Source organism: Cnephaeus nilssonii (genome assembly GCF_951640355.1).
Source record: "Cnephaeus nilssonii genome assembly, chromosome: 4".
NCBI classification, from domain to species: Eukaryota; Metazoa; Chordata; class Mammalia; order Chiroptera; family Vespertilionidae; genus Cnephaeus; species Cnephaeus nilssonii.
In genome coordinates this window covers 64,362,915-64,378,687 of record NC_137075.1, presented here as the reverse complement: position 1 = coordinate 64,378,687, position 15,773 = coordinate 64,362,915, and the positions used below count along the sequence as shown (strand labels likewise).

The 15,773-nt window shown below is 58.2% G+C and overlaps 1 protein-coding gene across 1 annotated transcript in view; it reads left to right on the top strand.

The window, feature by feature from the left end:
* The first annotated feature begins 1,879 nt into the window (after positions 1-1,879).
* Positions 1,880-15,773, top strand: part of RBPMS2 (RNA binding protein, mRNA processing factor 2) — a 28,619-nt gene continuing 14,725 nt past the window's right edge. The window contains exon 1 of the mRNA XM_079768693.1: positions 1,880-2,257. Coding sequence (XP_079624819.1) covers positions 2,177-2,257 — 81 coding nt within the window. The 5' untranslated portion in view covers positions 1,880-2,176. The remainder of the gene's footprint in view (positions 2,258-15,773) is intronic.

The following is a 15,773-nucleotide window of genomic DNA, read 5'->3' as shown; positions in this document are numbered from 1 at the left end:
AATATGTCTTTGGGAAAGAAATTGCCTATTTCTAGGCCTCAGTTTACCTAACTGTGAAGTGGCAGGCTAGGGAGATTAAGATTTGTTGCGGAGCCCTAGCTGGTTTGGCTCAGTGGACAGAGCGTCAGCCTGTGGACTGAAGGGTCCCGGGTTCCATTCCAGTCAAGGACACATGCCTGGGCTGTGGGCTTGATCCCCAGTAAGGGTGTGCAGGAGGCAGCCAATCAATGATTCTCTCTCATCATTGATGTTTCTAACACTCTCTTCTCCTCTCCTGTCTGAAATCAATAGAAAAATATATATTTTTAAAAAAAGATTTGTTGCGAAGACTAAGTCAGGAACGTCGTAGCCATCACACTAGATACTCCCCGTGGTAGCGCTAGCCTGACTTAGCAGGTCGGCATATCGAGGCTCTGAAGGGCTGGGTCACTGGTCTAGGGGCTGGGATCCTAACGGGTTGGTGTCTGCCCACCCAGCTTCACTCCACCGACGCTGTGCGTCGCGTCCCACGTTCTAACTCAGGTGCGGCGACCAGGTTTGCCCGGGAAAGGGAACAGAAACGAGGTGCAGGGAGGCACAGCACGCCTGGCAACGCCTGGTCCGGGCCAGGTCCCGCCGGTCTCCTCCGTCCCCACGGAGCCTCTGGCCGGAATTCCCGGGGTCGCAGCTCGAGTTCAGAGCCAGGGGCGCCGGGGAGGTCCAGTCCGGGGGCAGCTCCTCCGGTCTCGGGGCTGCCGCGCTGGAAGAGCAAACCGAGGTGGGGGGAACCGGTTTTCACAAGGTGGCGGCAGGGGCCGGCCTCAGTCCCAGCGGGTTTTCAAAAGTCAGAGGAAAACCCCTCCCAGGGCCGCGCCCTTGAGACCCGAGGAGGGGAGTCACCGCCGCCGCGCCCCAGCCGCAGGTGGCTCTCCCTTCCCGGTGCCCTCGGGCTCCGAATTGGAGGGGGAAGGTGTGTTAGTGGGGGGGGGGGGGGGCATTGAAGCCGTGGTAAGAGAGGACCCAAAAGCTGGAGGGTGGGCAGAGGGAAGGAGAGGGCGCACGGAACCTCCTCAGCCGTGGAGGTACCCCCTGCTGGAGCTCATAACCATTTGGATCCCAAAGACTCGTTCCCCCGCCCGTCCCGTCGGTGACCGGGACGGGGAAGGGAGCTGAGAGCTAAGTCCCACCCTCGGGGCTGGAAGCCTGAGGCCAGAGAGGGGAAGTGATTTCCTCAAGGTCACGCAGCCAAACTGCGCCCAGCCGGGGCCAGAGCCCAGGTGTCCGCGCCCATCCCACGCCCCCGCCTTCTTCCCCAGAACCTGGCCCCCAACGCCCGGAGCTCTTGGGAGAGAGGAGAGCGCGGACCAGGTCTGGGCGCTGAGTTTTGGGGTGAAATGGGTGCACCGGGCCCTGTAATCCCGGATCAGGGTACGAGCGGAGCCTACTTCCTGCAGCCGACGACTCAGGAGGCCAGCTGGGGGAGCCCCCCACGTGGGGTCGCAGGGGCGGGGATGGCGAGGGACGAAGGGGCGCCGGGTGCCCGGCACCCAGCTCCACAGCCCGCAGGCTGGGACAGCGCGGCCCCTTTAAGAAAGTTCGCTGGGCAAGTTCGTCGAAGTTGAACAACTTGTGGAGAAAGGAAAAGGGGGAAGATGAGAGCGGGAGAGACGGCGAGAGCGAGGGGGAAAGCCCCGCCGAGGGCGAGCGCGCCGCGGCCCGGCCGGGGCGAGTCCTCAGCGGGCGGCGGGGATTGGCTGCGCGTTCCCCCGGAGACCGCGAGGAGGGCGGGGGGCTGGCCCGGCCCCAGCTGAGGCCGGTTCCGGCCCCCGCCCCCCGCCGCCGCCCGGCGCCCGCCCCCTCCCCCGGCGCCCGCCCCCCGCCGCCGCCGCCGCCGCGGGCGCACTCGGCGGTCGCAGTGAAAAGGCGGAGGCGGCGGCCACTCCGGCTCGGCTCCGGTTCGCAGTGCCTCCCCCGCCGCACCCCCTCCACGCCTCCCGCACCCGCCAAACTTGATGTGACCCCAGCCCGACGCGGCGGCCGCCCCTCTCACCGCCCCGCGCGCCCCCCACCGCCACCCCGCCCCGCACCCCCGGAGCGCACCGCTCACCGCGCCCCCTCCCACCTCCTCGCCGGGGCCGGCGCCGCGCTCGCCCTCCGCGTTCCCTTCCTCTCGTCACCCCTCCCACCCCCCCGCACCATGAGCAACCTGAAGCCGGACGACGAGCACAGCACCAGCACCGGCACGGGCTCGGGCTCCGGCGGCACCCTGGAGGAGGAGGTGGGTCTGAGCCCCGGGACTGGTCGGGTGAAGTGCACGCGGAGGTGGGCGGGGGAGAGGGCGCGCCGGGCCGGTCCGGCCATCGCTCCCGGAGCCTTCCCGCCGCTGCCCTTCGACCGGGGAGGAGCAGCCCGTGTCCGGCGGGCGGGGGCGCACGGCCCGGACTGCCCCGCCGGGCGGGCATTGTCTCCCCGCCCTCCCGGGCTTGGGGCGGGCCGTGCGTCCCGCGGTGGGCGAGCGGCACCACGGCCGCCCCACGCCGCCCCGTGCCTCCTGCCCGCGCGCCCCTCGTTCTCCACTCTCGGCCCGACTCGCTGCTCTCTTCCCGGCGCCTCTCCCGCGTGGCCGGGGCTCCCGCCTCGGCTGGAGGGACCTGAGAGGGATTAGCACGGCGGGCGGGCGGGCGGCACCGTCCCGTGCCCTCTCCACCCTGACCCTCCCCGTGACCTTGGAGGCCCGGGGCGGCCGCCGGCGCCTTGGTTCACCGGAGCTGTCGTGGTGGCGGGCGGACCGGCTTCCCTCACAGCCCCAGAACCCGGGCTTCGGCGAAGAGGCCAGCCGGCAGTTAATTAGAGTTGGGAAGGAGATGCCGAAAGACCCTTCCCAGTTCTCCTCCCTTCGGTTTCTCCCAGGCAGCCGAGCTAGGACCCCGCAGCTGGCCGGGGTGGATTCCGAAAGTAGAGGCGCCGTTATCTGGTCCACCAACCATGTGCTAAGACTTGGGAGTATGAGGTGGCTTCGTGGAATCTCCAGCAGCTGGGTGGTTAATGGGATCGCGAAATCAGGGAGGATGTGTGTGTGTGTGGGGGGTGAGGTGGTGGATGTGGCTATCAGTGGATGGAGACCAGGAGCTGGGCCGCGGAGACAAAAACTGGTGTAGACAGGGGACAGGGGTTGCCGCTCCCTTGCAGGGCCTCGGCCTCTGCTGTGTCACGCCAGGGCTGAGGGACCCTTCCTGCCCCACCCTGCCATGCTCTTGCCCAGGAAACCAAGGTCCACTTATCCATCCTGAGCTCCCTTCCCCTTGGTCTGGGGGAGAAACCGCAGGCCCCTTGGTGGGGGCTGGTGTTGCTACCCCCGCCCCCCCTCCATTCCAGTGATGTTGCCGCCGGTCTGGCCGTGCTATAGGTTTGGTGCAGAATGGCGGCCACAGCCCCACTGCTGGGCTGGGCTCCTCCAAGTGGGAGGGGTGGTGGGAGGGTCACACTACCAGCTCCCACTCTTAGCAGTTCAGAGCCTGCTGCCAGCCCCGGTCCGCCAATGGCATGACATCTTGAGAATCTGGGTCTAAATTCTGCTTTTTTTGGGCAGGGAGGGGGGGAAGCAGGATACACAACTCTTCGCTCTGAGTGTGGCAAGGGAGCGCCTGACATCTGTCCACTAGTGTGGTGTGGGCTCTGGGGTGGTGGAGTTGTTTGGGCTCCTGAAGGTCTTGTCCTCCTTGGATCTGGATGCCCACAGGTCTTGGTGTTTTGGACCTTAACCCCATCCTGACTCTACCTGGTTGTTCAGAATCTCCCCCTTCGAGTTGGGGGAGGGTGACAGGGCTGCTGGTGTGTGGGGCTCTGCTTGGCCTTGGGGTGGGCTGAAATTGAGGGAGAGAAGCTGTCTCCTACAAAGCTGGACGAGGACCCAGCATGTCACTTCTGCTAGAGGGTTGACTTAAGCAGGGACCTCACCCTGCCCCAGAGGCTGGGCTCACCCTCAGACCTACCCCTTTGAAGTGGGAAGGGTGAACCATGTGGCCAGGCTAGTCTTGGAGAAAACATTTCAGGTATTGGTCACTGTTTCTAAGTGCCTTTTCTGAGAGAGAGGGCAGAATCCTCAAGAAGTGGAATCCTTGCTGCTCCTTGGGGGTGGGGGTGGCCGCAGCACCGTCAGGGTTCAGGGAGTCAGTGCAGCTGGTATTGGTTATTGGTTATTTAGTCTAAAGATCTAAAACTAAGGGCTCCGGGGATCTCCTGGAGCCCAGTGTCTGCCTGGTCAGGGAAGCACAAGGATTGGCCCCCTCCCCTGGGCAGCCTTCTGAGCAGTGAAGGGGCCAAGAGCTTTCTTGCTGGGGTTCCCTCTTAGAATGGTGGGTTGAGCTGGAACTGGACTCCTTCCCTTTAGCTTAGATGCCCCCCTGGGTGGTTAGTTCTGGAACCCCTAAGAGCCACCCCCTGGGGAATCTGCATTGGAGCAGGGTTTACTCTCATAGCTAACCTAGGCTGGCTCTTCCCCAGCTGGCTATGGAGGTTAACTAAAGCAACCCTAGAAAATCCAGGGATCCTGCTTGGCCCACAGAAGACCTCAGTTCCTAAAGGCGTTAGGTCACTGGAGAAGGGTGCGTTTTCATGGTTCCAGGATGGGGTTTCCGTGGGGCTGCTCATCTTTGTGTAGCCTTGACTCTTGGACAACTGCTTTGTCTTTATAGCCTGGGCTCTCCCTGGCTGCCCACCTTACCCATGGGGGCTTCGTCCATATCATAAACATTAGGTTCCTTTTCTGGACGAGGGTCAGGAATATAGGTGAAAGATCACAGACTGGGGGGTCAGGAGGGTTTGCCAGCAAGTGAGGGAATGTTGAATACAATGGCAGATAAAATAAGGGGATATCAGCCAGTGATAGGGTGGTGCCACTGAGAAGTTCCGAGGTCTGCCCTCCCTGAGATGTGGCTGAGTAGGAGGTTGTTAGGCCAGTGAGGGTGGGAAAGGCATTGCAAAAAGAGAGAATCCTCCTGTATAATAAAAGCCTAATATGCAAATTGTCCCCTTGGGCACTTGGGCAGTCAATCTACTGGAGTTCAATTGCTGGCTATGACGTGCGCTGACCACCAAGGAGCAGTGCAGAACATGGCGGGTGGCGATGGTAGCAGGCGGCAATGGAGGCGCTGCCAGCCCTGATGGGCCCCGACAAAAGCAGGACCAGGACCAGGAAGGACCAGGACCGTGGTGGGATGGTGGAGCAGGACAGTGGGTGGCGCCAGGCCAAGGTGGGTGTGAGCAGGGCCCGATCGCCCTGCCGATCGCCCCACAGACAGCAACCAGCGGTGAGGGGCCTGGCCCCGATCGATTGCCCACAGGCGATTGCCCCACAGGCGGGATGGTGGAGCAGGTGAGGGGGTGGCACCAGGCCAAGGTGGGTGCGAGCAGGGCCCGATCGCCCCACAGACAGCAACCAGCGGTGAGGGGCCTGGCCCCTGACAGATATCCCCACAGACTGCGACCAGCTGCGGCTGGGGCGGGAGGGGGGGGTGTGGGAGGTGGGAGGGGAGTGGAGGGCCCACCCCAATCTATTGCCCCACAGGTGGGATGGTGGAACAGGTGAGGGGGTGGCACCAGGCCAAGGCGGGGTGCCAGGCAGGGCTGTGAGGCTGGGGACGCGAGCTGGGGCTCGATCTCCGCAGACCACCCTTAGGGACCCCACCCATGCACAAATTCATGCACTGGGCCTCTAGTATCATGTATAAAAGTAGAGGTTGATTGTGGAACCACATGGCTTACTTGGATGACCACCAGAAGTTTGCCATGTTGCAGCATTATTGGGGGGCACATTGTGCTCATGCAAGCTTCAGGGGACGTTGGCATTTTTCTGCCTCTAGGGAAGGAGATGTGTTAGAAGCATTGATACCCTTGGAAAGCTCAGGAGAGCAGGAGGAATTAAGGGGAGGGTCTGAAGGGGAAGAACTAAGTGTCAGTCTCAATGCTCTCCCCCAGGCAGGTCATGCCTGGTGCCCAAGCTCTAGAAGGTGCGGGAACACAGCACATGAAGCCTGCTCAGGACTGGCTTGCACTGGAACGCTGCTCATCCTCATACCCAAACACGTCCCGTTTTAGGGATTCCTGAGGGATGGCCAGGTAGTACAGTGTTTCTGGGGAGGGGTGTGTGTGGCTTGTAAACATTCTGTTTTGAAGATGGAGACTTTACTTTCATAACACAAGGTAATACTAAGTTACAGTAATTAGTCATTGGGGGCCCCCTAAGGGAAGGGTGAAATTTGGAATTTTGGGTTGGGGGCAGTTTGAGTTTCCAAAAATTAAAGACTTTGTTGCTGTTGTTTTCTTAAAGACTTTTTTATGTTGGCCTAATGGTAAACTATAGAAAGACCGATTAATGGCAGCTAAGGGGGTGACAGTTTGACTTGAGGGCCTTGGTCTCTTGCTGTCCTCTCACCCGCATCTTGTCCATTGTGTTTACTGTAGCTGGGTCCAGGCCTGGTACCTCTGGGTCCATCATGTGTCCTCCAGGGGCCTCTTAAGAGCCAGCCACATCCCTAGCCCCTGGCAGGACGTCCAGAGTTAGCACTTTAGGTGAGTGTGAAGGAATTCTGGGTCCAGCGTGCAACTTGGGCACCTCCCTGTTTGTTTTTCTCTGCCATCAAAAGATTTGACAGAATCTGGGACTTCTTGGTGCTCTGTCTGCAGGCTTTTATTGGTTTAAGGGAAGGGAGGCATCCATGCGTCTGGGCTTCTACCTGGAAGCAGGGCCCAGGGAAGGGGATTCAGGCAGATTCCAGGAGATCAGGCTCTTCTTCCTGGGTGCTGTGGATGTGTCGCCTCTGCTCAAATAACCTATGGGAGAGGCTGTTCTAATAATAGTGAGCCCGTACGTAGTGTTTGTTGTGCCAGGCATTGCTCTAAGCACTTTACCATTTGAACTCCTTCAACTCTTACCACAGCCCTGTGAATTACTTACATCATCATCGCCGTTTCATAAACGAGGAGTAGACACAGAGGTTAGATAACTCGCACGCAGCGAGTCAGTGGGTGAGTTGGGATTTGAACCCAGAGTTTCTCTTCACCACACTATACCTGCGGTTCTGTTATTAGGGTTTTTGGTGAGACTTGGGGGCAGGGGGAGAAAAAGTCTTGCAACTAAAGTTTTTTAAGCCTGAGCTTTGGGTGATGCCAGGGTCTCAATAGAAGCTCAGAGACGGGCCCCAGGCTCGTTCCCTTGGGTCTCGTGGCATCCCAGGGCTGGGTGAGGGGAGCTGTTGGCCCCTGCAGAAGGAATGTTTTATCACAGATATTGTTTGGAATTGCCATCTCATGATAATAAAAACCAGGCCAAGTCATGTTTAGTTTTCAGTTCTCTGCACACAGTATGCTCCCCTGTTGCCTGTACCAGGGCTGACTGCCTTCGTGCACCCTTGGTACTCTGTGGCTTTAGGCATCTGAACTAAAGCAACCTTGCTTGCTCTAAAGTGACTACCTGTCAGTTGGGCGGGGGGGGGGGGGGGGGTACTCTCTTGTTCTCCTTATCTTCTCCTTCCCTAAACACAGCCAGCCTGCCTAGGCTGCCCCAGTAAGAACCGGCTTCTAAACCTCATTCAGTGTTTGCACATCTGACTTCTCATCCCCATCTTCGGTGGGCAGCTGGTGACCACTGTCAGTAGAGGCAGCGTGGACCTGCAGGGTGCTGAGCCTTTGGCTCTCCTGCTCTGCACCGCACCTCCAGGCAGTCCTGAGAGGTGGAGAGGAGGAGGAGCCTTCCTGCCTGCCCTGACCACTGAGCGCCTGGTCAAGGGCCACCCACCTCTCGTGACTCAGAGCTGAAGGAGAGTGCTGGAGGTCCCCCGCCACCCCCCGACCATGGCGGCCTCAGAAGGGTCCTCACGCCCCTGGCAAAGCCACGTGGCGGCGGCAGGGCCCATCCGCCCTACTTCCGGAACCATGCTGCCGTGAGGTAGGAACTGTAGACAAGAGGCTTCATGTGCCAGAACCCTGTCTGTCTGCCCAGGGACCAGCACAGGCTCCTTGGCTTTCTGCTTCTTCCTCTCTTCTGTCCTTGGATGGAAAGAATAAGGTTGTCTCCAAGATGTGCCGAGGCTAGACAGGTGGCGGTACTGGTGGGTCCTCCCTTCCTGAAGACAGTCCACTGGTGGATCCATCTGTGCTGGGGGCCTCTGGAGTATAGCAGGGTGGGGGGGGGGGTGTAGTGGGAGGGTCTGCTGAGGCCCATCTGCCATGGCCTTTAGTCATTTATGGCTGACTGAGCAGAAGCTGGTGGCTGTCACAAGTCATCAAGGCCACCTGCATATTGGACTCCCAGGGAGGAAGGGTAGGGCCTGACCTGGACCAGGCATGGGATATGTGTCTGCAGTATCTAGCTCTTCTTGGGAAGAGCCAACCCCCCCCACCCCACCCCCGGCTGAAATGGGTCTGGGCTTTTACTGGGATGGGGGTGGGGAGTCAGAAGAGGTTACTGGAATAGCGCCTCAAACCATTTTTGAGAACCCTTGTCGCTGTGAAGGCTGAGAAGAACTGCCCAGACTGGCCCCTGTCCTCAATGGATAGTTGTCATATCCAGGCACAGCTGGGAATGGAGGGATCCTGATGTATTTGTGACAGGGGAGCTCCCACCAGAATCCCTGAATAGAGACCCTCTCTCAACAGGAGCATTACGTTAGGAAACATCTCTTGTCAGGCATCATCTGCCTCAGTCAGATGATGGGCAGTGTGTTGGGCTTAGTGGTGTGTTCCCAGTACGGCCTGTTCACGCTGAAATAACATCACATGGCTTAAGGGTTAGAGGTACTGATTTTGGAGCTGGGGGTGGGGGTGGGTGTAAGATCCCTTAGGCCAAAGCTTTGAATCTGCAGGGTGGTGTGTGACAGCGGTGCCAAGTACAGGGGACAAGCAGTAGGTCTGCATTGGCCAACCACACAGCACCAGGAAGGATGGCAGGTGTACGGTGCAGAAGGGGAGGGAGCCTCACCCGGGGGCCCTCCGTTCTGGAAGCCCTGTGAGTCTGCCGCTCGGAGAGCCTTGGACCCCAGCTCTGTCTGGAACCAAGTGGAAAGCAGGCGCCTGGACATAGCACCGGGCCGTCTGCATGGCGCAGTTCACACTGTTTGGTCTGGTTCCCTAGATGAAGTGTAGGTTGGTGCTCACTACAGGTTTTGACAGGTGTGCTTCTAAGACGGTAAGCCTGTTCCTGGAGCTAGAATTAGCTTGGGGTGTGAGGTCTGAAGTCTTCTAATTGAACACTTTATACAAGCCAGCCCAACAACAACAAAATATAAACATGTCCTCCCTTTAGAGAACTTCTTATCATCCCAGCTTGGTTCCCCACTCCAACACACACACACACACACACACACACACACACACACACACACACACGGTCCTGGACACATTGCAGGCTATAGGGGAAGAGCCCCAACTTCCCAGGCAACTTGGGCTTGATCCCTAGCTCTGCCACTGGCTGGGCAGGCACCTAATCCCTGAGCTGGTTTCCCCATCTATGAAATGGGCCAGTACCGCGCTGCCTATCACATGGAAGGACTGCCAGGCTCACGTGCCAATGGTAAGCGTGAAAGAACTAGAAACCATAAAGTGCTGCCCACATGGGGCCCTGATAGTAAGTGATTTGGGCTGGAATTAGCAGGACAAGCAGCACTGGGACAGGCCCTGAGCCTGGGACTTCTCGCCAGATCTGGCTGTCCGATGGCATTGTTGGCGTCCTGGCCCAGAGCTCCTTGGAGGAAACGAGGGAGCACTGGGGCGCTGGGAGTGTGTGCGTCTAGGTTCCCATTCCCTGTCTGGCTGTCTCTGCTTGCTCTTTAGTCCTATGCTGTTGTTCAGCCCTTATAAGTCCTGGATCTGCGGGCCATGTCGCCACATTCCATCCACCTCTCGTCAAGTGGCCTCGCTCAGAGGGACTTCTTTCCCCCGGGAGGGGTAAGAGCGACCTGCCGGTGCCAAGCTTAAGCATGGAACCCAGGCAGAACCCAGCCCCCACCCTACCCCCTACACACAGACACAGAAGGAAAGTCCTGGCCACGCGATCTCTGCCTGGGAGGGTGTGACTGCTCTGAGCTTTCTGTTCGGCAACCCCAATATTGCTCCAGCAGAGACCCCTCTCAAACCCCCAGGCTCAGCTTGGCCAGGGCCTGGCTTCTGACTGCTGCACTCCTACCCTCTCCTTCTCTACCCCCTTCGTCACCACTTTCTTTGTTTCCCTGTGGACAGAAGGAAAGTGTTTAAACTCTGAGCAAATGGAGGACACCTGCTTCCCTGGTACCTTAGAAGGTGGGGTGTGAAGGACCCTAAGGCCAGTCGCCCCCCCTCTCCTGTGTTGCCCAGGCCGCGAGGAAGGCCAGGAAGCCACCTGACTGGCTGGGACTCCAACCCAGGCTCCCTGACAGTTGGTTTGAGGCTGTTTTTCTTTTGTGTGCATGTCTGGTCAGCAGTCGTTTGCTGAGCAGGAGGCTGAACCTGAGTCCCCTGCCTTGGTTCTCAGTGGGGTCTCTTTCCCATGGAGAAGCCAGAGCTGGGTGTGATGATGGTTAGTACAAGTTCAAAAAGGATCTTCACTATCCTTATATCAGGAAAGCTGTCATCTGTATACAATGCAGGCTGCAGCTCATAAACCCTGTGAACTGGCTGGCGGGGTGGCCTGGTTGAGGCTTCCTGGAGCTGCAAGAGCCCAGCTGTCCTGTCCTGTGTTCGAGGGGCTTCCCATCCCCCCTCACCCCCCTAGTGAATGGGGCACAGGGCTACGCTCAGTGGCAGGGAGTTGGCAGTCGGGCAGTTTTCCCCTTGACCTCCCTCTAATTCACTCTGTTCGGATTAACCGTGGGATCATCCAGCAGGACCCCCAATCAGCCTTCTGCGAGGAGCTGTTTCTACCCTCTTAACTCAGAAGCTGAAGGCCATCTACCTATTCCTGGGTGCCCAAGGCCGGCCCCACTGGGGTCTGAGTGGGTGGGTTGGCGGTGTGAAATCCTCGTGTGCAGGAGAGCTTTGACTGGTGAGCACCTGGGGACGTTGGGTCTGCTTCTGATGTGCTCGGTGACCGTGAGCAGCTCGCTGGACCCCAGGGCCTCGGTTTCCTCATCTAAAAATGAGGTTTCTTCCAGCTCAGATATTCAGCATTTCAGTCGCTGCTGAGGGCTGGGAGCTGGGGAAGGATGTGGGAGGGGCTTATGAGAGGCTTGTTTTTCCCTTTTTGGATTCCGCCCCCCTTCCCTAAGTGGTGTTTTCCATCCAGATGGCACTGGGAGAGCGCCTAAGCAGCCGGTGGGCGGGGATTCGAAGCGAGCGCATTACTTGAACATTTTGATGGAGTGGACAGTTGGAACAGTTTTTCCTTTCCGGGAGGAATTCTAACGTTCAGAGGTACTAAGGGATTGCTGCAAAGAATCAGTTTTCAAACATCGTCTTTACCTCTTTGGTAGAATGTTTCTGTTGCCGGAGTCAAGTTTCCCGAGTGTGTCTTTCCCTGAATCCCAGCCTGTGCGGCAGGGATTTGCCTAAGGCAGGCGTCTGTCTCCCAGGGGAGGGCGCTCCTGGTGGGCCCGTGGCATTTATTTGGGAGTGGGGAGTGGCCCTGATGTTTTCCTGCCGCAGCAGCCTTTGTGGAGAAAGGTTTGCCCTCCTGGCAGGTGGACCTGAAGTCCAGGCTGCAATCTCGGAGAGATGACCAGGCCGAGGTAGGAAGAAGGCTGTGGTGTCCTTCAGAGTCAAAAGATAAGAGGGTCTCTTGTCCAGGGGCATACCACTGGTTTTGAAAGCCGTGTCTAACCTTCCCATCGCTAATCAAAGCTGGAACTTGGGGAGCCTCTGGGCCACAATACCCTACTGCCGCCCTTCACCGGGAAGTGGAGTGTTTAATGCCGAGTATGAAGAAGGTCTTTTGTGTCCAGAGGTTGGGACACGTTAGAGCTACTGAGCCCTCAGCATCAGGCATGTCCTTCCCCTTGCAGAGGAGGGCACACATCTGGTAAGAGCAGAGTGGCCAGCCTGGCCTCTGGCTGAGTGGGAGGGCTCTGTGGCCCCTACGGACCCCGTACCCCAGTCCCGTCCCACACAGGGGCCTTGCTGTGTAGAACACCCACCTCCTCCTGCTCCCCTGCCAGCCTCTTCCCTTAATTCCTGCAGGGTCCCCTCTGAGCTTGGCCTGAGACCTGAGCAGCCACTGTCGAGGAAGCTGGCCTGGCCTGGGGACACCTGAATGACAGGGCTGCCCATTAGAGTGTGCAGAGGCAAGAGAGCTGTCCCCCTGGGCAGAGCGAGATTGATCGAAGTCCTCTCTGGAAGTGTTGCCCACAGAAGCCTGGCTGTGCTCTGAGGCCGAGGCCTTGGGTGTGTTATCACCTTGCTCCTGAAGGCTTTTGTTTCATTTCATTTTTACCTGAAGATCTTTAAACAGATTTCAGTTTGTCTGATGGAAGAACACCACCGACACATAGAGATAGGAACGAGTTTATCAGAGCTCCTTCTTCCTACTTCCCTTCTCCCTGTACAACATTAAGCTTTGCCTCTGGGCTGGAGAGGAGAGGAAATCCTAGATGATGACCTGCAGTCCCCTTCCTGTCACCAAGGAAAGGACTGGCCCGCCCCGGGAGCCTGGGTCCTCTGTCTTGCTGGGCTTAGAAAGAGCTGTTGAGAGGCTCCTTATGGGAGGGGACATCCCCATCCCAGGGCCCTCAAGATCAAGGCTGAGGATGGGGGACCACCCGTTCCTGTGCCTCTCAGGTAATGCCTTTTTGCCCCTCCCTGAAACACTGGGAGTGAGATTCAGGGGCCACCGGTAGAGGAGGTGAGGAGTGGTCAAGAGGGGAACCCTTAGGGAACCCTTAGGCACCCTAGGTCCAGCGCCAGCTGGAGGGAAAGAGCCCAGGAACCCACAGCCGACCTAACAGCCCCAGGAAGTCTGCTCACCAGGGATAGCCTGTGGGCTTACTCAAGGGGCTGGACTGCCCTGCCCCCTCACTCCCAGCACCTTCAGAGGAAGGTGGGCAAGCAGGACTTGCAGAAGGAAAGCGCTGCCTCCGGAGCCCCCAAAGCCTTGCTGGACAAGGGCCCAGTTGTGCCAAAAGGCCAGTTGGCTCCCCTCAGTGGGCCTGGTGCTGGCTGGGACCTCCAGCAAGGTTGAGTCTGCTTCCGACTGCCACGAGGGCCACACAGCCATGCCTGCGATGTCCTGTGTCTTGGGCCACCTCTCTGGCCAAGTTCTTTGTCCATGTGAAATGTGGTGCTTCCAGTGGGTTCCATCTGAACAGCTGTTCCTCAGCAAGTTCCTCCTTTCCTGACTTCTAAGGATTCTCCACTTCTCCCCCAGTCCTCGCTCTACCCCATTCCTAGCTTATCCCCAGTTGTGCTTAGGATATGGCTGTGGTCTGGCACTATCTGCTCGTACCTGCCATTGAAGACGGCCATTTTATTTTTTTAACATATTTTTATTGATTTCAGAGAGAAAAGAAGAGGGAGAGAGAGATAGATACATCAATGATGAGAGAGAATCATTGATTGGCTGCCTTCTGCAGCCCCCCAACTGGGGATCGAGCCCACAACCCCGGGCATGTGCCCTGAGCGGAATTTGAACGGTGACCTCCTGGTTTATAGGTCGACTCTCAACCACCGGGCCACACTGGCCCGGCGAAGATGGCCATTTTAACAGGGCTGTGGTTGCTTTCCGTGTTTCAGGATTGTGGTTGTGTGGGCACTTCTGGGGAAGGGCTGAGGTCCAGAGGAGAAGGGCCAGGTAAACGAGTGTGGTGACTTCTAGGACCTGGGATTGTGGGAACCACCCCTTCTGCTCCTTCAAATACTGAAAGCAGTTTTGTGTTGAATTCTTATAATAAATTGGTGGAATAGGCAGGACATGGGTTCTCTGGTTGGTCTTTTCATCTTGGCATCAACCAGCTGTTGGTGTCTGCACCCACCTCAATATGAACGACGGGCCCTGTGAGGCTGGCACCAGCAAGTGGCATGGGAGTGGTCTCCAAGGCCGGCCTGGGACACGGGGCTAGTCGACCAGGCCTTGGAGAAGTAACTGCATGTCTCTGTCCCAGCCGTCCCTAGAGGATCCTGACTAGACAGTCACCTTCCTCTTCTGAGCCTCAGTTTCCTCATTTGTAAAATGAGGGTGTTATAGTTCATCTCCATTGTGCCTTCACCTCAAATATTACCTCCCTGGGAAGGAGGAAAAGGAACCCGTGACCTCCTAAGATCGTCTCACCCATGTTGCCAGCTCCAGACTGACCCGGACCTGACCCCGCCTCACTAGGCACTTGTAAGTAAAAGGCTTGGGGTACCTGATAGGTGAGGTGTCCGTGCAGGTAACCACTGTGATTACAGGAGCCCTACGTGAACGTGCATTTTGTTGAGCCTCCCAAGTGCCAGGCGTGGAGTGAGGTGAACTGTTCATCCTGGTGGTAGATGGTGTCTGTGTTGCACAGATAGACCGCTTCGGAGGCAGGAAGCATCTTCCCCTAGCCAAGCCTGAAGCTGGGGTGCAGGCGGCGGCCTAACTGAAGCCTGTTGTCTTTGCCATTTATGGCATTACTCTGCCACGCTGGGCCACATCGGTCTCGGCCTGGGAGTTTCTTTGGAAGGACTGAGGTGCATGGGGACCGTGCAGGTGCTGAGGCCTGGCTCTGGGAACTCTGGAGGGTAGGAAAGTTTTGAGACGTGGCTCCCTTCTCTGGGGTTTGAGTCCAGGATAAACTCAGACGGTGGAAACGATGTGAGGCAGGGGGTTCTGAGGGCCCCGTAGGACTTCAGAGGAAGGAAGGGGGAGTGAGGAAGTGGAGGGATGTGAGGGGTGGGTGCCCTTCAGTTAAGGAGCCGGGGAGGGGTGGCCCGAGAGGCAGCATGGGCAGCTGCCTTTGGTGCGCATGGAGCTTGCCGGGGACCCGGAGGAGATGGGCTGTGGCAGGACCAGAGGGAGTTGAAGCCGAAAGGCAGAGGCGTGGGCTCTGAAACCTTGTCTCCTCTCAGCGTGGGGCTGAGCTCATGCTCCCCTTGACCTTGCTTCGCCAGTTTCTCCTTGTTCTACCCTACTGTTCCAGCTTTTCTGTCATCCTAAACGAGTCCCCAAGGAAGGGCTTCCGAACGGATGGGTGACAATACTTTACCTACCCATGAGGCTAACAAGGCCACCCACGTGCCACTCCGTCTGTCCCCACAGCTGGACGGATTGCTGGTGGCACCGAAGACTGAGTCAGGGCGCCTGGGTGAACTAAGCTGCATGAGCCCCTTTGGGCCTCAGTTTCCCTGTCTGCACAGAGGATAGTCAGGGATCCCGTCACCTGCTGGGGTGACTAAGATCAAGTGAGAACCTGAGGGAATAGTTAGGCCAGGTTTCCTGTGACCTAACCTCCCAGACGTTGATATCACAGCAAAGGGTCTGTGACCTGGCAGACGGACCCGCCACCTCGTCCGTAACTGCCTTGGCCTGCTTTAGTTTCTGAGAGGTGGCCAGGGACAGGACGGGAGCGATACTGTGGCCTTGTGAACACTTCAGAGCCTAAATGATGGAAACCAGAAGAAAAAGGCTGGAGACATCCGGCCCAGAGGGAAGGCTGGAAACCAGGATCTGAGCTGGGAAGGAGGGGAAGATCCCCCACCCTCCCCTCCCCCACCCAGCAGGAAACTTTGTGCTGAGAACTTGCTATTTAAGGGGGCCTCTGGGGAGGTCTGGCCAGAAAGGAGCCATTTGAGGAAGGGTTTAAAATTAGCCGGGGTGAAATGGGTGGCCCCTGGGGAGAACGGAGGCAGAGGTTTCTGTGGGGTGGCTCCGGTTC